The sequence below is a fragment of the Talpa europaea genome (genome assembly GCF_964194135.1).
Source record: "Talpa europaea genome assembly, chromosome: 10".
Lineage (NCBI taxonomy): Eukaryota > Metazoa > Chordata > Mammalia > Eulipotyphla > Talpidae > Talpa > Talpa europaea.
Genome location: NC_140077.1, coordinates 80,076,444 through 80,097,063, shown reverse-complemented (window position 1 = coordinate 80,097,063; position 20,620 = coordinate 80,076,444). Strand labels below are relative to the sequence as shown.

The window sequence follows — 20,620 nt, the reverse complement described above, 5'->3', positions numbered from 1 at the left end:
AAGAGAAAGTATCAATACTATTCAGTTTCTTGATTTTGGTGCCAGATGCATGAGTATTTTACACTTCTCAATAGTCAGTAAATCATTTACTTATTTTCCCTTTCTATTTCAATATATTTTTTTAAATTAGTATTTTGGGGCCTCCCTGGTGGCGCAGGGGTTAAATTCTCAGCAAAATCAAGATACCACCAGCCACTGTGGCACAGCATAAGTTTGTTCCCTGTCCAGGGAGCTACACCACATGGTGCAGCAGAGCTCTTCTGTCTTGCCCGCTTCTCCCCTCAGCAGTATATTTCAGTAGATCTGCCTGTTCTGCTCCCCACACTGTCTCTGGTGAATCCTCTCACCCCCAACCCCTGCACCTCTGGCCTACACCCCAGTTCTTGTATGCATAAATAAAATTTTAAAAATCTGTAAAAAAAAAAAAATTCAGCATTTCAATGTCTTGATTTTAGAATTATTAAACTCATTTGTGCCTCAGAGTGAACACTTTAATCCACACACATATATAACAATTCTTTAGAAAACTGACTTCATGGATTGTGGGAAATGCAGGCTCCCCCAAATCAGCCAGCACTGCATTCTTGGCAAAGTTTACATGTTGTCTAGGTCTTGATTGTGTAAGCATTGCCTAATCTCAAGTTCTGTAAATGATTTTTAAAACAGTTTCTATTATTTTATCTGTGCTTTGCACACAAGTGACCAGAATGGAGTCTGAGTAATTACAGGATTTATGAAACTCAGAAGCTATCACTAGTTACTGCTTTGTACATTCCAAGAATCTGAGCATATTCCAAAGAAGAACATGCTTGGGTTTATAAAAACAAATCAAGGGCAAGCCACAGTATTAGCATTCTGTAGGAATGCAGAAAGAATCCAGTTCTAAGGCTGGCACTGCTAGAGCTTGTGGTTGATTTCTTTTATTTTGCAAAAGTTTGCAGATGGGCGGAGCATCTAGTAATCCCCTTAATGCCTAAGCTGTTTCAGCTTCCTTTGGGGCAAGTACTTTACTGCACTGATCCTTATTTTTAGCAGAGGAGAACCTGATGTAGTGTGGACAGTGACGGCTATTAAATGTGCACCTAAAAAGATTCAAAAAATGAAATTTCCAGTGACGATTGTGTGGTTTATGTTATGGACTGGTTGTATAGCACAAGGTAAGAGCAAAAAGAAATTTTTTTCTATATTATGAAATACTTGTAAATATGATTCTCACAGAGGTAATAAAAATGTGGTCAAAAATATAATTACTGTAGCTTAAATATGATTTAATTCTGTAGCTTAACAGGTAAGTGGCTTTTGACATTAAGTTTTAAAAAATCAGTAGTTTATTTGAATGATTATTCATCATAAACTTAATGTAAAATTTCAAAAACTGTATTAATAAATATTTTTGGAAAGTGCACAGCCATAGTCACTTCTTTTGCAATTGTCATAAAATTAATTTACATTTATTGTCTAGCATTTTTGCCATAGTGCTTTATGTGAAAGTATTAAGTATGTGGAAATATATAGACCCAGAACTTAAATTTGACAATAAAAACCTTAAATATTATGATATTTATTTCAAATCAGGATGTTAGCTCTTCCTAAGGATAAACTAATTTATCATTTACAACTGACATTGTCATGATCTTAAAAGTTTTGTAGATGAACATTACTTACATCATTAGAATTAAAATATGTAAATTTGAAAATGTTGAACACACAGTCTTTGTAACATCAATGGCCTTTCAATAGGACTTTTTTTTCTGTGGCTGTATATAAGATACTCTGGAAGAGCAGTCTTTAAGTATAGTGAATATCAGTGTAGGAGTTTTTTCTGATATCAATAATACAATTTCTGAATTCATAATTAAGTTTAAATCTATCACTATTTCTCCATAGATTAAAAAGTTTCTTCTTGGAAGAAATTTAATAGTTCTGATAGGCAGTAGATATTTGATTGATATTTAAAACCAAGTGAACTACATTCATAAATTCATAAACCATTCATAAATCCCCAAACCTTTCACTAACTCAAAAGATTTTGACTGAATGCTTCTTACTCCATAGCAGCATGGAAACATTGAGGAGCTTTAGCAAATGGTTCAAAACCTCTGTCCTTATGGATCCTTTAATCTAGAAAATAAAGGCAATGTCTTTTTTTTTTTTTAGTTAATTCCTTTAGTAATTTCTTTAGGTTTAATTAAAGGTGTCTAATACTTTTTGAAAGATAAAGCCCTTTTTCAGATAAATTTTCTAATATGCTGTTGCTTGATTTTCAGTTAATGCACCTTATATTCGATCACTTTTAAAACTAGATCTACAATACTTGTCCTGTGTATATAAACATGATAATTAGTATTTAAAGGTAAAATATTATTGCTTATTGTTTGGCAAAGAGTTTTCAAACAATGCTAATGTTTCCATCACAGCAAAGATTTTTTTCTTTGCGTAAGTTATTTCTCTAATAGTTATGCTTTTAGTTTTTCACTATTTACATATTGTTGACTAACTTTTTATGTAGATATCATTTATCAGGTACATGTTCTAAAGACTTGTTTCATTTTTGGCTCATATTTAAAAACCAAGAATTGATGTGAAGTTTAATCAAGCAGTCTAAGTGATTACAAAGTAGAAACTGAAATATTAAAATTGGGTGCTATAAAGTATAAGTGATAGAAATTAAACAACAGTGATTTAATCTTATGTAATTGATTGCAGCTGATTCATTTGCCTTGTATATTCCATCAGTGTATGTAAATGTAATACCCTTTCTGCTGGTGAACTGAAAATATTATAGTAAGAATGACGAAAAATCTGGCTACTTTCTAACAGATGAAGTACAACTTTTGTATTTAAAACAACACTCAGATTAGTCTCATAATTTTCACAAAAGCACACAATGCACAAACTAGTAGAGAAAAATTATCTGAATTTTCAGTGAACATAGAACTGCTATTGTATTCCTTGTCTCCCAAATTGTTCTGAAACTAATTTAGTTTGAAATGTAAATCAATTCCATTATCTACTATGCCTAAGAGAAATATTACTCAACATAGTAGCCTTGACCATTAAAAATATGCAAATACACTTCAGCATTTGCCTTTGTTAACTTCTCACCATGAAATAAACATGGAATACTACATTGAGATACCAAATTGAGAACTGTATGCTAGATTGGAAAAGACAGTTTGAATACTATCATAATCTGCTTTACTCAACTAAGCACAACATTATAGCACTTCATAAATTGCTTTGCCATTAAGAGTGAAGATTCCTTAAAAAATACCTTTCAATACTAAAGAGGAATAACAGTCAAAAGCAAGAATTTATAAAACTGAACTTTATACTTTATTTCCTTTTTCTGTGTTGGAGATCTAGTAGTGTCTTTCTGAATGCAGTGTGGGTTGTCTGTATCTATATTCCTAGTAGTATTAAGAACATTATTTGTTTGCTTGCTGTGAAAGGTCACAGCTGGAGTTGCTACCACAGGCTGCTAAGAATCTGCTCAGGTATACAGGAGGAAATTAAGAATAGCAGTTACTCAGTCATGCCATGCAATTTCTGTTTTCTGGAATGTATTATGACAAGTATTTTCATGTAGCCCTCTTAGATTTAGGGTGTAAAAATTGCATACCCTTTGCAATTAGGACACAACCCAGAAATTCCAGAAGGAAGAAAGTAAATAAATTAAAACAACACTGAAACATGTCCAAGTACACATTGGCTATGTTATATGGGAGACATATGTTTTCTTGATCTGGAGGATTAATGGGCAAAAAAAGTTCTTTCAGAAACTGAAATACAGCATAGAACAAGTATTGAAAGATTCTATGCCTTCAAAGAGAAGAATTTATATTTTTATATATTATATTGTTTCAATTACAAGATGGCTTCAAATTCTAGTTAATCCCAATACAGAAAAATTGACACCATAAATACGCAAATTAATTATACATTGATAAAATTATTTTTGTAAGGATATCTCTGAATATTATCAATAGTTGTTTAATCCAGAAAAACTTGTGATAGTGGCTTATAATACTAAAGTCTGTTTTAAATTCCTCTCCACCACCCCCCAAAGTCCCACGTTTTCAGAGATAATAGCATGATATATTGATATTAGATATAGATATGGTCAATAGATAATATTGACCAGTATGTGTGAATTACAGTTATACAATAGGGTAACATCTCTCCTTTTAAAATGGTTTACATTAATATTACCATAAATTTGAGAACTACCCTGAATATATGCTTTGGGACAGTTAAATTCATAGTAGTATTCACTGCAATTTACTGTGAATTGTTATAGCTTGCTAATTTATTGTCAACAATTTTTGTGGGAGGAGGTAGAAATGGATGTTGAAGTGAATAAGAACAGAGCTCTGCAATTCTGGAAGATGAGGTATTCCCAGGTGGGAGATATCTGGTGGCTGTACAGAGTGTCATGAGGAGGGATAGAGAAAATGCCCACAGGAATGGCACCGAGAAGAGGTGTGTGAAAGCTAGATCACTAATGAAGTTTGGCTAATTCTGGGAATTTGCAATGTTTTTACTGCATATAATTTTAAACGGAATTACTTTAAGTATTGCCAAAGTTATTCCTAACTAGAAGTTCCCAAATATAAATTGAAAGGCAGGCTAGTAAAGACCTTTGCTTTTGACCTTCGATTGCTAAGGTTTGAGCCAAAGTCTAAATTGATCTTTTTTTCATCTGCTCAGTCCCTGATTGCTTGTCAGCACTTGCCACTGCCACTTTTCCTTCATCCCAGCTATGCCTCCTCCCTCCCACACCCTCCACAGTCCTTCACCTAACTAGTTTCTGCCAACCAATCTATCCCATGCTCACTTAACTACTGTGCATTTTATCTATTTCCTCTTAACAACTTTAGCAAGTCTCAGAACATAGTGCATAAAAAGGATACAATTTAATAGAAAAAAAGTATTACATTTTAATTTAAAATTATCAGGAAAATTTATAAAGATAACTCAGAAAGCAATATACCAGAAAAAAAAATGGAAAAGAATAAAAGGGGAAAAAAAGATTTGACAGAGCATTTTTATTTGTTTTGACATTTTTAACGGAGAGAGCCAAGTTTCTCATAAACCTTGTTAGCCAGAAATGTAATAGATAGAAAAGTGATTATAGGAATGCCCCTTCAAAGGTCCCCTCAAGTTTTTATGGGCCTAAGTGGGAATGATTCTGTCTCCAAAAAGCATAACATAAATTCAAACTTAAGACACAGACAAGATATACAACAGAATTAGGGATGTTAGACTTTCTTAGGCTCATGCAGCAGATCTTCAAATGCACTCAATCTGTGTTCCCATGCTTTCTTATTCTTTTACATATACTACCATCTACTATGCCTTTCCACAGATTGTCCATAATCTGCAGATATACTGGAAAGGCTCCCAGATACTTTCATATGTGTGCATTTGTTCAATTGTTCATTCACATAATTATCATATTGTGAGTGCAGTTAAATTTGACATGGTGACAAACTTTCTAAAAACGGTCACTTAGAGGGGAAAACAAAAGGAATGAATGATTACATTCTATCAATTTATTTTAACCTATATAAAGTATCATGGTGCAGATAAACAAGAGACTATAGGATCATTTAGAGAAGACATGTCCCCAAATGGGATAAAAGGATGGAGGGGGTTAAGAGTGGAGGAGTTTGTTTGTGAGAGGTGGATTCAAGAGAGAAAATGTCAGCATTGATATAGCATCTTGAGTAGGTTTTGAAGGTTCAATAGGAGTTAGCTAGGTGAGAATGACCAGGAAGACATTCAAGACTGAGGAAACATTGGAGTGTTTACTGGAAGGATGTTCTATAGAATTGGTGGACTGGGGCTTCCCTGGTGTTGCAAGGGGTTAAGATGCAACCTATGAAGCTGTCTGCAGCCTCTGCAGCACGAGTTCAATACCCAGCCAGCCAGGGAGCAGCCCACATGGCGCAGCAGACCTCTCCTATCTCGCCTGCTGTTCCCCTCAGCAGTGTACTTTGGTCAATCTGCCTGTTCTGTTCCCAGCTCTGTCTCTGGTGAATCCTCTCACCCCCTACCCAACACCTCTGGCCTGTACACCAGCTCTTGTATACATAAATAAAATAAATCTTTTTAAAAAATAAAAAAATATACAAAAATAGAATTGGAGGACTGAAATCATCTCCCATAGTTTTGATTATTCCATCAATTTAATTTCTGCCAGTACTGCAGGTAAAACTGGGTGTTGTATGCATTTTCCTTCCCTTTCTCTTTTAATGCCTATTCTTAAGATTCAAATGATATTTATTTAAATGCTAAATCATTTCAGGGTCTTCATTTTAATGTCACTTATGACAAAGCTCCTTTTTTATAATAATCTGTAAAAATTTATGAAAGGTTTTTCTATATATGAACAATTTATTTTAAGAAGCTAGCATTTTGACTTGAACCATGTTATGTTAGGTATTACTTAAACAATACAAATTTCAAGAAACTTGATTTTAATGGAATATCTAAGTTGTATCTTAATAGTAACTTGTTTCATTACTAATTATGATAAACATATTATCCCATCCAATATTACATCTATCACTTATCCCCCCATTTTCGTTTTGTAAAATATTTTTAAGCTAGAAGCACCTTTAAAACTATTCTAAATGTCATTATAAATTTAAAACTAGAAGATCTAGAATTATTTTCATGCTGTTTTTCAATGTTAAATTTCTCAAAGATAATTCTTTTAAATTTTAAGAATGTCCCTAAAATTAAAGCAAAATGATTCCTATTCCTACTAAAAGCCAAATCTATTCATTCTCCTTATTCATGGACTGAATATTTTTAAATCAGAAAATCAAATCAAGTGAGTGAAAAAATTCATCCAAGTAGTTTTTGTCAAAAAAGATTGATTGGCATTTAAAATTTTATATAAACACATATGATGAAGTACTTATTGTTTAAACCTAGGTATGTACTTAGATATAGGAGAGCTTAGTTTACCCATTAACTTAAAATTTGAGAAAATGAGATGTCTGTTCAAAAACAATACAATTTTAAAATAAACCCTATCTCAAAAAACTCTTTGTACTTTTGAAAATATTTTAATGCTGCCTATTATTAATATTTAATATTCCCCCCTCCATCCTATTTCTTCAAATGACAATTTAATTAAAGCAAATGTGTTTGTTGTATATATTTGACAACAGTCTAACTTGAACTAACACATTTTGTGTAATTAGAAATGATTGAGAATGTGGTTTAACTGAACTTGAAAAGTTAGTTGTTTGTCATTTCAGGCAAATAAAAGTCAGGTCATAAGACCTAATTATTGTAATACAAAACATAGTAAATCATTACTTAAAATATTTTGTTATCACATGAATTGATAAATCAGTTTTTCCCTGCTTTTTAAAGGTTTGAGCTATGACAGTTAGCTTTTATGACTTACTTTAGTACCTGCTTTTGCTAACCTAAAGAAATGCAAACAAGAGCTCATTTTTATGATAAAAGGCAAAAAAAAAGTGAAAATCATGTGCAGCATTTATTTTGCAAAGCTGTTCTAGAGGCAGCACCCTGAACAACTACAGTGGCTCCACCAAGCATATTCCCCGGAAACTACTTTATATAGACTCTACTACAGCATTCCTGCTTTTACTCTATGTTAGTGGTATTTTAGATTTCCTGTGTTTTGGGTATGATGCTGTAAGTTATTCCTTGTGTCTGGGAACACAAAACTTTTTCCATATAAATTAATGGCAATTCTTCCCTTTCAGCAATTTTGATTTATGACAGATTTCATAGAAATGCTCTACTTCTGGATAACGAGACAAACGTGCACTCAATATGTTTAGTAACATGAGAACAAAAGTAGGCAGAATCTATATTTGAGTTAGAGGATCTGGATGTTAATGAAAATCCCCCAGTTTAAAAAACAGGGCAGAGATGATCCTTACTTTCAGGGAGTCTACATTTTGATGGAGGTTTGATGAAATCCTAGTGAATGCAAAATGATCATGAATGAGGAACTATGTTGTAAAGAATGTAAAGTAGGAACTGAGGGAAAATAACAGATGTGGGGCAGTGGAGCATGGAGACTAAGACTGGCTGGTCTTTGAGAATAGAGGTTAAGTAAATCATTTGGAGGAGATAACATTTGAATAGAGCTTGAAAGATATGCCAGTCATCAAAAGTTTGAGGTAAAAGTGTTCAAGAAGGCGAAAACAGTATGTGCAAAAGACCTGCAGTAGTGGCGGCAGGGAGAATACATTTTCAATTGTCAACGAAATATAAACAAGCAAACCAGTTGGCTTTAGCTCTATGAGCAGATGGAAGAGGTTACAAGAGCAGAGAGAATGGCCACAGGGGGTTCCAAGGTCATGGGAAGAGTTTGGGATGTCTTTTAAACAAATGGAAGTCAGAAAAATTTTGATCACAGCAATGGTATAACCAAATTTGCAAAAACCACACATGTTGCATGGAAGAGTAGAGGCTTGGAGTCTAGTTGGGAAGCTGTTTCAAAGTCAAGGTCACAGATGAATATAATCAGAACTCAAATTTTGAAGACTGCAATTGAAATATGGGAAAATGAAGGAAGGGTGACAATGGGATGAATTTTTCTTTTTTTCTGAGTGGATTGCTCTCTTGGTAGATGCATTACTTTAATAAATATAATTTAAATCAAATAGACTAATTGATAAGAAAACTATTATTCTTTCATTAGTTTAGCAGATCGAAACTAAGTTTACTGAAATGTTAACACCAGTTCTCCTCTCACAATGTTGACATCTACATTTGAAATTTAACTAATCTTCCCTCCAATAACCTGAACTCCATAATATGGATTTCAATTTTGAAAAAGAAAAACACATGATAGTTTGTAATGGAAAAGAAAAATTCCATGTAAAAGCATGAGCATGAATTTAATATTTAAAACCAAAAACTTGGCTTCCTTGTTTTCTTCCTTTAAATAAACTTTTATTTACTTTCTTGAAAAAAAACCAAAACCAAAAACTCTGACTTGAGGGATTTAGGAGGGTGGCAGATAAATTGGGTTGTTTATGATATGGTATTAGCACCCCCTCTAGTGGACAAATGGTGTGTTTACATAGTTTATAAAATTCAAAACTAATGTGAAATCATAAAATTCCCTAACATAAATGTTCTAAAAATTTGCAAAACAACTTCAAAAGAAAATTAGTGCACAAATACTATTACATAAATTCAGTTTCATGTACAGTTTTATGTTCTATGGGAAGTTGAAATGTAGCCTTAATGGATGGATATTCTCTAAGGAGTTATTCCACTCAATTATATTTTACACTTGCCTTTTAAATGAAATTCTAGAATAGAATGTTAAAAGTTTATCATAAAACCAACTAAAGAAAGGAGATTATCAATACAAAAATAAGTATGTGTGGTGATAAGTAAATAATATAAACTTAAGCATCCCTGACAAAAGTGTTTCTAATTTCTTGATCCAGTCAGGAATTGAATTCAGTGAACCTGGATTGAACTTTTAGTTTGGCAATCCATTTCTGGTTTCAAAAGTCTCAAGGTGTAGAACTTTTTGAGCTATTTATCAAGAGATTGTCTTCTCTCTACGTCCTTTATTCCAAAAGATGATAAGAATTTATCTTTCTATTCTGGTGTTTATTAATCTCTGCTCTGAAATCTTACTCTGGGTGACTTTCAAATATGACATGTCTTGATAAAACACCAGTTGTGCGGGGGCCCTCCTGGTGGCGCAAGGGGTAGAGAGCAGTGCTATGAAGCTGTCTGCAGCCTCTGCAGCGCAAGTTCAATCCCAGGTCTGGGAGCTACACACATGGCGCGGCAGACCTCTCCTGGATCGCCCACTGCTCCCCTCAGCAGTGTACTGCGGGCTATCTGCCTGTTCTGTTCCCCACTCTGTCTCTGGGGGATCCTCTCACTGCCCAGCCCTCTGGCCTGTACCCCAGTTCTTGTAATCATAAATAAATAAATCTTAAAAAAAAAAAAAAACACCAGTTGTGTATTTGAAACAAGGCTCCTTTTCTTTTTTGGAACTTTTCCCATTAGACTATAGGGAATTAAATTTCAGCTTTAATAAACATCATAGGCTTCAGGACATCACCCTCGTTCTGCAAAGTTTCTGAATTTTTCATGTCAAACACATCTCCAAAAGCCCCTTCTTCCCTCATCAACATTTTCTCTATTTGGGCAAAGTCTTATTTATCTTCAACCTATACTTAGACCTGGCAAACACAACCAGGCAAAAAGTGGTGAAAGACAATATGTTTGCCCAAAACTGACCCTTCTCACTTTGGTCTAATTTACTTAATATGCTTTGTTGCCACAATTTACAATTTCTAATCCTTTTCAACACACACACACACAATTTGTCTTTTTTTTTTTTTCACTTTGCAATAGAAGTTTAATTCTGTTTTATCCCATTGTCTCCATTTTGGAATCTCCTCATGTAGTTTTTGCCTAATCTTATAGTGCTCTTTTTCCCTAAATTGAGTTTCTAAGAAGAATTTATCTAAATAAAATGAGTTCTATTTAGAAAAATAAAAGTGTGCTATACCTTAATGCATATTATACATCACTGGTGATTTATTAGATAACTTCCTTACTAAATGGAAATTTTCTTCTGTTACATTTTCCTTTTAGTACTCAGAACGGCACCCAATAAATATATTCCAAATTAATGAATGAATAGTAAAATGCTGTGAAGCAGTTAATAATAATATAATAAATTATGACTATTTCTCTGGAAAGTTATTCTTACAGATTTGTGTAGAGTCAATTTCTGTGAGGTTAAGTTTTTCTATGAGAAAGAGAGCAAAAGAAAGAGAGAGATTTGAATGGGTCAGTAACTATAAAGGTATTTACAAAAGCAAAACTAACTTAAATGCCCTGTGTATTTAAGTAGCCACTTTTAAGTACCTGTTTTGTTTTTATTATTCTTAGATTGTGAAGAACCACCTCCAAAAAAAGAAAGAAAAATTTTGTCAGGCTCATGGCCTGAGCAATCATATAAAGAAGGCACTCAGGCTACATACAAATGCCGCCCTGGATACAGAACTCTTGGAACTATTACAATGGTCTGCAAGAAGGGAAACTGGGAGCCTCTTTATCCATCTAGAATATGCCGAAGTAAGTGATTCATGCTGATAAAATTTGTGAGACCTTTTAGGTTTGAAAATACTGAGGGGTCTGATAAATGTAACAAGCCAAATTATATCACTGTGGGGATTGAAATACAAAACAATACACCATCATTATTCCTAAAAAGAGCCTGCAATCTTCCAAAATTCAAAAAAAAAAATCGCAGGTAAGTTCATTTATAAAATAGTAACTTCATTTTCACCTTTTTTAAATTTTCAATTCTGTCTTCTAATATAATATCAAATATCATGGTCCTTGAAATGTGTTTCTCTGTGTTACCCACTAACATTTTATATTTTTCATTTTAGAAAGGCCCTGTGGACATCCTGGAGATACTCCCTTTGGTTCTTTCCAACTTGCATTAGGAAATAAGTTTGAATATGGTGCAAAAGTTGTTTATACCTGTAATGAGGGGTATGTAGTCAAAATCAAAGGGGAACTGTAAGTGAGATAATTTCTTATTTGTGATGAGAAATAGCAATGGTACTCATTTATATTTTTCAGATTCCTATATTTATCTTGAGAATTTTTATAACACAAGTAATCTGAAAAATTAATCTATGAAGTAAATGATTGTATTTGGATATCATATCTTCTCAAAATTGAAAAAGTAAAATGAATTAAAATTATTTTGATAATGTGGCTAAAGAAGATGGGGAAATAGTATGCATTACAAATAAGGGTTCACTTCAACAAGTCTTCACCACATTCTATCATGTACAGAGCATTATGGGAGTTCACTGTCAGGACAATGGGGATGGTAACAAAATTAGATGCATAGTACTTATTTTGATAAAGACTGTAAAAACTTAGGAGAAGCAAAACTTTAAAATATACTGAAATAATAATGACTAGTCTTTAAGGTTCCATGATCTGAAAACTATTCTTATCACATTAACCAAAAATGATACTATTTTCATGGTCTTTAACTGCGTTCTCTAGCACCCATTGAGTTTTCATGGCTAATCTTAACACTGTTTTACCTCATCATTGTTCTCCCCTATTATTTCAAGTGAGGTCACACTAGAAAGCCTTAGAAGAGTTTCTGGAATATTGTAGACACCCATTAGATATTAGTTCTTATGAATTTAGTCACTCCTTTATCACTATGTAAGGGAATTTTTCAAAGACTTTTTTTTTAATCTTTTTTTTTTTAATTTATTTATTTATACAAGCACTGGGTACAGTCAGAAGCAAGGGAGGGTGAGAGAATTCACCAGAGCCAGAGCAGAGAGCAGAACAGGCAGACTGAGGAAGTACACTGCTGAGGGCAGCAGCGGGCAGCAGGAGAGGTCTGCGCGCTCTGTGGGACCCTCGCCGGCGGCCGGGAATTGAACTGGCGCTGCAGAGGCTGCGGGCAGCTTCGCAACCCAGCGCTCAACCGCTGTGCCACTGGGAGGGCCCTCAAAGACATTTTTAGCCCAACCTTCAGTCATTACTGCTGATCTTATAACACATGGTCAAACAGATTAAGAACACCTAGGCCTAAACATTCCCATTTGTTCTCTTCACCTCTGGAAAAGTTCCTTCAATCCAGGATATTCTGGTCCCTTTGAGTTCCACCCTTGACAAAGGGATCAAAACTCACAAACTTCTAGTAGATTCTTTAAATCTCACTATTAAATAAAATTTATAATTTGGTAAAGAAATCAGCAATAAACTTGACTCTGAATTTGGCTCTTCCCAAATCATCTTTGCCTCTGTGTTGTGCAAACTATGGGTAAACTGCTGTAGGTTTTCTAGACCAGTCACTATCTCTGTTACTCAGTTTGGGCCTCTTAACAGATTAAGATATTTTTCAGTGAAATGAAAGCTCTTGAAATATATAAGGTCAGAAAACTGAGCATTTTATGCTATTTAAAATGTTTATTGAGGGATTGTTTTATCTGAGAGACTATAAATCTATTACCCATTTGTGGAAAATAATAATCAAGTTGGTTGTCTAAACCCATTCAGCCTGCATTCATGATTCCTCATCCTTCCTTACCTTCTCTCTACTGAATACTAGCCACTTCTGAGGATATTCAAAATGGATAGTTAGTTTCATTATCTACTGGCAGATAGTTTTAAGGAGGCATTCTGCAAAAGGATTTTTTTCTGATATTGTGCCTGGCTGGGTTGCTGTGACATAAGCCATTATTTTTCCCAACCCCCAACATATTTATGGACAGTCTCTTTTCCCAACTCCCCCTATAATTAGATAAATTCCATTTTGAATGGGTTACAAAAGCAAACATGACTGGTTGACTGCACTCTAGAAAGAATCACTGGAATGGAGATAGGCGGTAAAGACAAGAATTGAAAATAAAACACACAAGAAGCAAAGCAAAGCCCAAAGAGTCCAGGATATCCCACTCATGGAGGGTAGGAATGTGGGGAGAAAAGTATTGGAGGAAGGTAACTTATGATTAGCTGTTACTCTCATGTTTTTAGCTTTTGTTTTTGATATTTCATGGTTTTTTTTAGATTGTTAAGTATAGCTATTTAACTGATTCAGGGACAAAACAGAAATGTATTGTGCATAAAATATGTTTTCTGAATCAAGAATTGTGATTATTTCAAGTGTATGGACCTAAGGGCTTAAAGGTCATTAAGAGAAAAAGAGCTTAAGAAAGAAAAAAAAAGGGCCTCCCCTGGTGGAGCAGGGGGCTGTGAAGCTCCCCACAGCCTCTGCAGTGCTGGTTAGATCGGTTAGATCCCTGGCCACAGGCGAGGGGCCCTACATGGCACACAGACCTCTTCTGCAGCACCCACTGCTCCCCTCAGCAGTGTATTTCATCAGTCTGCCTGTTCTGTTCCCCGCTCTGGCTCTGGTGAATTCTCTTACCCTCCTGTGCTTCTGACTGTACCCAGTGCTTGTATAAATAAATAAATCAATCTTTTTTTAAAAAGCAAGAAAAAAGAGCAAAAAAGAAAAATCAAGAGAAAGAAAATACATACAGTGTTCGTTTTCCCTGAAATGGGAATTTTGTGCATTCAGAATGGTATTGAATTCAAAGCTGTATGTAAACACTCATTAACTCACCACTCTGTTATTTTTTATTTTCAGGTATCAGCTGCTAGGTGAGATTAATTACCGTGAATGTGAGACAGATGGATGGACCAACAATATTCCTCTATGTGAAAGTAGGTGTAAAATTGATTTATAAGTATATTAAAATAGCTTAATTTGTATTACTATATTATTTTGGTTTGAATAAGCAAATATGAATACAGTGTCATCTGATATAATATTCAAAATATTAAAGGATATGAAATGTAAAATTACTTTTTCATTTCTTCTGAATTCTAACAAATAGATATACTGCAAATATCATTATATACATTAAGATCTGAATTTCAGCATTATTAAGAAGAGGCATTCAGCCAATAACCTCACAAATGCGGGGATCTTTGGCAACATCTGAAATGGAGAACATGTTTTAGATATGTATCCTTGCTTGCCTACAAAGAGAGGCTTTCATGTGGTCCTAGTCTTTCTGAAAAAAGGCAGGAACTAGGAGAGTGCTCCGCCCTTTCTTACTGATCCATAAAGCAAACAGTGAGAATGAGCAAAAGCCAATCCTGTTTCCAAAGACTGAGGATGTAATCCCAGTCTCCAGTTATCATGAAAATAAAAATGTTAATCTGAATAATCTTTCCTAGTTCCAGTGAGGAGTAAATAGAGGGGAAGAGAGAGGAGGAGGGAGAGAGAGGAAAAAAGAAGAGAAAAGGACAATAGAAGAAGGAGAAGGGGAAGTGTATGCAGAAGAGAAACAGGGAGAAAAGCAGGTAGGGAAAGGGGCATAAGAAGTAATGTGTTATCAAAAATCTGATGTCTGATGTCTAAGGTGAAAAGAAAGATATTTCATTCATGCAAACAAGAGGAGGAGATAAATGTTTTAGGACCACCTACACTGGAATTACTTGTGTTTGCTAAAAACTGTAATTTTTGGTTATAAAGACCTACTCAATCAACATATCTGAGGTGACAGGGAAGAGAGATGGCCACAGAATTTCCATTTTAATAAGCATTCTGCATCATCCCACTATAAAATAAATTTTGAATTACCATAATGTAGGAGGTACTGGGAAATATTAAATCAAATTAAAAGAAAAACTCAAATTATCTTGAGCACTCATATGGAAAAGGAGGGAAGATTAAGGACTGTTTCAATTAAAGTATATATAATCAGAAAGTTTGTTTTATATCTTTTAGGAATACAGTATTACATTATTCTGGGACTTAAATGGAAAGTTAATTATTCCAGGCTTTATATTGCTCAATTATTTAACATTGATAATACAACAATATAAACTGTTATTCAAAGTAGTAATATTTTTGTCCACTCCCATAAAAAAGAATTAGTTGAACTTAATTATTTTTTACTCATTTATCTATGACAAAAAGCTATATAAAAAGCTATAAAAATAATTTGGGGGCCTCCCCGGTGGCGCAGCGGTTGAGCGCTGGGTTGCGAACCTGCCCGCGGCCTCTGCGGCGCCGGTTCGATCCCCGGCTGCTCCCCGGCCACCAGAGGAGGGTCCCACATGGCGCGCAGACCTCTCCTGCCGCCCGCTGCTCCCCTCAGCAGTGTACTTCGGTCCTTCTGCCTGCTCTGCTCCCCGCTCTGGCTCTGGTGAATTCCCTCACCCTCCCGCGCTTCTGGCTGTACCCAGTGCATGTGTAAACAAAACAAACAAATAAACAAATAAATAAACATGCCTCTATTAAAAAAAAATTGGGGGGGCCTCCCCTGGTGGCACAGGTGGTTGAGCGCAGCGCTGTGAGACTGTCCACAGCCTCTGCAGTGCCGGTTCGATCCCTGCCTGCCTCAGAGCAACCCACATGGCCAGCAGACCTCTCCTGCCTCGCTCGCTGCTCTCCTCAGCATTGTATTTCGTCAGTCTGCCTGTTCTGTTCCCTGCTATCTCTGCCTCACATCTGGCCTGTACCCCGGTTCGTGTATAAATAAATAAACAAATAAATAAATAAATCTTTAAAAGTAATAATAATTCCGGCCTCCCTGGTGGTGCAACGGGTTAAACCCAGCACTATGAACCTATTTGCAGCCACTGCAGCATGCATTTGATCCCTGGCCAGTAGCTGACCCACATGGAGCAGCAGACCTCTGCTTTCTCACCCTTTGCTCCCCTCAGCAGTGTATTTCAGTCAACCTGCCTGTTCTGTTCCCCACTCTGTCTCTGGTGAATCCTCTCACCCCCTACACCTCTGGCCTCTACACCAGTTCTTATACACATAAACAAATAAATCTTTAAAAAAATAAAAAAATTTAAGTAATTTTCTCCAATCTTGTTATGTCATACATATATGTACATGTGCATATTTAATACAACAGAGTTTTCAGATTCTATTAGAAGTTATGTTTCTTTATTTGTTCAGTTGTTAAGTGTTTACCAGTGACAGAACCAAAGAATGGGAGAATTATCAGTGGTGCATTAGAATCAGACCTCCAGGAATATACCTTTGGACATGTGGTTCGGATTGAGTGCAATACAGGTTTCAAGCTTGAGGCACCTAAAGAAATACATTGCTCTGCAAATGGTACCTGGAGTGGAATCCCAAAATGTGTGGGTAAGATACATTTTCTGTTCCTTTGATTGTTGGAAGAATTTAAGTCTTTAACATGAAAACATGTATTTCAAACCACCATGCATTCTAAAGAATATGAATAATTGTGCTCATTTATTAAGCACATACAATTTCCCAACATTTGATCTAAGTTCCTTACATGTGTACTCTCACTTTACCTTCAAAATGACTTTATGATTCACTTTCTGCTTTCACCTCTAATTTATAATTGAGGAAACATGTTGCAAATAAGTTCAATCACATGTCCAAAATCATGACTACATAAATGGTAGAGGATTGAATTCTAGGTTATCTGACACGAATATCCATGTTATTAACAATAATCAAGTTGTGCTCAGCTCTTTTGTCTAAAATAGCACATTAAGCATTTTTGCTCTAGGTTTTATTTTTTGGCCTCTTTTTTTTAAATCTGAAAGTAGAAAAATGTATCATTTATTTCTATTTTGATGTGTTATATGACTTTCTGATTTTGAAAAACACAGATGGAAAGTGACTTATACATTTGCACTAAGAGTTTAGCATGAATTGAATTGAATCCATTACATCAATCTTTGACTTTTATTGATGTTTTATAGCATATTGATCTGTAAGTCAAGATTTTTTTAAGCTGTAATACTGCTGACCTGTGCATCATGACAAATCTGATGATACTGGCTTTTATAATGAAGCATTATGGTCAATTTATTTAAATGCACCATACTTTGCCATTTCTGCCATATTTATTTTTTAATGTTTTCTAAAAATCTCCATATTATTTATACTTAATCTTTACTACAATGAGGTGCAGAAAGCATTCCTCTTCAGAACTCTTTCTAACAAAATAATGTCTTTGAGTCAGTAATGATAAATACATTCATATTGATTATATCAAATATTATGTATGCTGGACATTCATGAAAGGGATATACTTCATACAACTACACTTATGTGTTTAGTGAAAGCTTTTGGAAATGAGTGACACATAAGATGAATTACACAGGAAAAATGAGAATTTTTTAGAAGATGTTGAGAGGAAAAAGCATGTGAATTGGAGAAGCTCATAAAAGGAAGGTGCAAATTCAGGGAGGTTTCATTGAGTGGGAAGCACCCCTATTTCCATTGTTCTCAGGCACTGCCTACAAAATACAAGTAGGGGATACGTTTGGGAAAGATTGACAACAGTCCAGCATGGGGTTCTGAGGTGCTACATACACCAGGAGAAATTGGCTTTTATTCAGACTGAATCCGGAATCAAGGATTATAAATGGAGCAATGTAGTGACAAGGAAAGTGTCACTCATTACCAATAGGAAAGCGGATTAGAATGGTGGAAAAGTAGGGCATGGGTAATTAATCATTGTTTCTATGATCTTTGGGTAAAATGTTTGTCAGAAAACTTGGATAGATAGGCCACAGAAGCTGGTCAGTTGCTTTCCAGAAATGTAATGGAAATGTAACAAATTAATTTTTTGACTAAGTGTTTTGTGACAAATTACACTATCATCAAAGAATGCAAGATACGTAATTTTTTGCAGGATACTCAAGTGATATATTCATCACAATAAGCTTGTATCTACATTCAATTTTATATATGCAGCTGATGAATGTTACTGACCACTATTTATTTTAAGAGGAAAAATTATCCTCAAGCCAGAAAAAAACAATAACATAATTTTCATCAACATTTTAACTTTTCTTAGAAAATGAACAGATATTCTTAACAAAGAAAATGTTAAGAATAACAGATATATTGTTCATCAAGCATTGAAACCAAAATAGAATTTTTGCTTGGTTGCCTCACTTGTCTAATGGAATCAAAATCTGTGTCTTGGGCCTCCCCGGTGGCGCAGCGGTTTCGCGCTGGGTTGTGAAGCTGCCCGCGGACTCCGTGGCGCTGGTTCTATCCCCGGCTGCTCCCTAGCCACCGGAGGAGGATCCCACATGGCGCACAGACCTCTCCTGCCGCCTGCTGCTCCCCTCAGCAGTGTACTTCGGTCCTTCTGCCTGCTCTGCTCCCCGCTCTGGCTCTGGTGAATTCTCTCACCCTCCTGCACTTCTGACTGTACCCAGTGCATGTATAAACAAAACAAACAAACAAACAAATAAATAAATAAAACATGCCTTTATAAAAAAATTTAAAAAAAATCTATGTTGGACAAGCCCTTTAGAATTTAACAAACATTTTTAATTTAATCTCATCTATTTAGAAATTACCTGTGAGTTACCAGATATTTCAAATGGATATGCTATTTCTCAGAAGAAATTTTATAAGGAAAATGAACGACTTCAATATAAATGTAATAGAGGTTTTGAATACAGTGAAAAAGGAGATGCTGTATGCAGGGGATCTGGATGGATTCCGCCACCCTCATGTGAAGGTAGCACTATATATCTTTTCTATTTCTTTGGTTATATACTTTATCAATTATTTTAATCCATATAATCATTTTAGCTAATCAGTTTATTTTTGCACAATGGAGTATTAATGTTTATAGTAATCAACTATTACAAACACAATATATCTTAAAATTGCATTTGTGCAAGGTCCATTTTGAGATCAATTGGTATGATGCATGTTCTCTCTCTCTCTCTCTCTCAATGGGCATAAAAAAAGACAAGAAGTTTTTATTAGCTCAGTTGGTTTATGGTCAAAAACCAAGTGTATGGCAGAACTAGCAATATAGCAGGCTTTCTAATCCCAGGTATATATACTTCTCAAATAATTAAATTGTTCTTCCAAAGCCCACAAGAGTAGATTATATTAATTCCAGAAGAGGAAACCCTCAGTTGACAAGGAAATTAAGTGGAAGAAAAATATTTCACTAACCACAAGTCTGATATGAATCAGTGGTGATCATGACACTAAAAAACCAAACTAACTTTTTAGCATAAGGAAAAGGTATTATACAGAATCAAAAAATTCATCTGAATTGTCTTCATTGCTCAGCAAAAATTATGCCTGGAATATTGTGTTCTAATTAGTCTACCTCATTTTAGAAGGAAAAATTTCAAACTTTAGATATTAGATCAGTGTTAGGCTGATGGTGTGTAGAGTCCTGCTGTGGTACCTGAGCAGAGAAAGCAAAAACACAGCCCTCTGGTATTAACCTCTTTCTGTTGAAAGAAGAGTGACAATTTAGTATTACACATAATAAGTTTGGTATGCCTTTCAATTATATACATGGACCTTTCCAGTGTGAAGCTGAAGCTGGATATGTGTATTGGATTCACTAAAGAAGTTATTAGCATAGCAGCAGCTTTTTAATCATAGACATGTCTTGAGTCACAGAGAATGTGAGAAGAAAAACAATAAAACAAATCCTCATGTGGAAACATCTGTAAAGCACAAATTTTCATTCACAAGTGAATTGGTGATGAACGGCAATAAGACATTCTGGAGGAAACAAGCTTCAGGAAACAGGAATCCACACTTCAGAATAAGTATGGCATGTGTGAAGACCAAAAAGAGGCTATTGTGTTGGTTGTAGGGCAATAAGCAGGAAAAAGGTAGGAGCTAAGATCTTAGAAGCAGGCAGTGTCTAAAAATTAAGAAAAGCAAAGGAGGAGGAGCAGCTATAAATAAAATAGCATTGTTCAGACAAAGGTAATAATGAGGAGAACATAAGAATGTAAGGCACAGGAGAACTTGAAAAGCCAGTGGCCAACACTGTTGAAGATGACAGAGGGTTTTTATCTGTCCAGTACAACACATAATGAAGAAGCCCATAATAGACACCAGTTACTGCAATATATCAAATACAAGGAATTTGGGGATTTGGAAACTGGGGGTCTTTAGTCAGAGCAGTGCCAACACAGTAGATATTAGAAGCCAGTTAGCAGTAAACTGAAGAATAACTAACAGATGGGAGAGTGGAGATAGCAATTTCACTGGGCCTATGGCATGCCTACTTCAATTGGCCAG

General features: G+C 35.0%; 1 protein-coding gene across 1 annotated transcript in view; it reads left to right on the top strand.

The window, feature by feature from the left end:
• Positions 1-1,099: 1,099 nt before the first annotated feature.
• Positions 1,100-20,620, top strand: part of CFH (complement factor H) — a gene marked incomplete at both ends in the record, with an annotated part of 45,969 nt that continues 26,448 nt past the window's right edge. Inside the window, 6 exons of the mRNA XM_084245552.1 lie at positions 1,100-1,157; positions 10,930-11,115; positions 11,436-11,541; positions 14,177-14,253; positions 16,511-16,702; positions 18,906-19,076. Coding sequence (XP_084101678.1) covers positions 1,100-1,157; positions 10,930-11,115; positions 11,436-11,541; positions 14,177-14,253; positions 16,511-16,702; positions 18,906-19,076 — 790 coding nt within the window. The remainder of the gene's footprint in view (positions 1,158-10,929; positions 11,116-11,435; positions 11,542-14,176; positions 14,254-16,510; positions 16,703-18,905; positions 19,077-20,620) is intronic.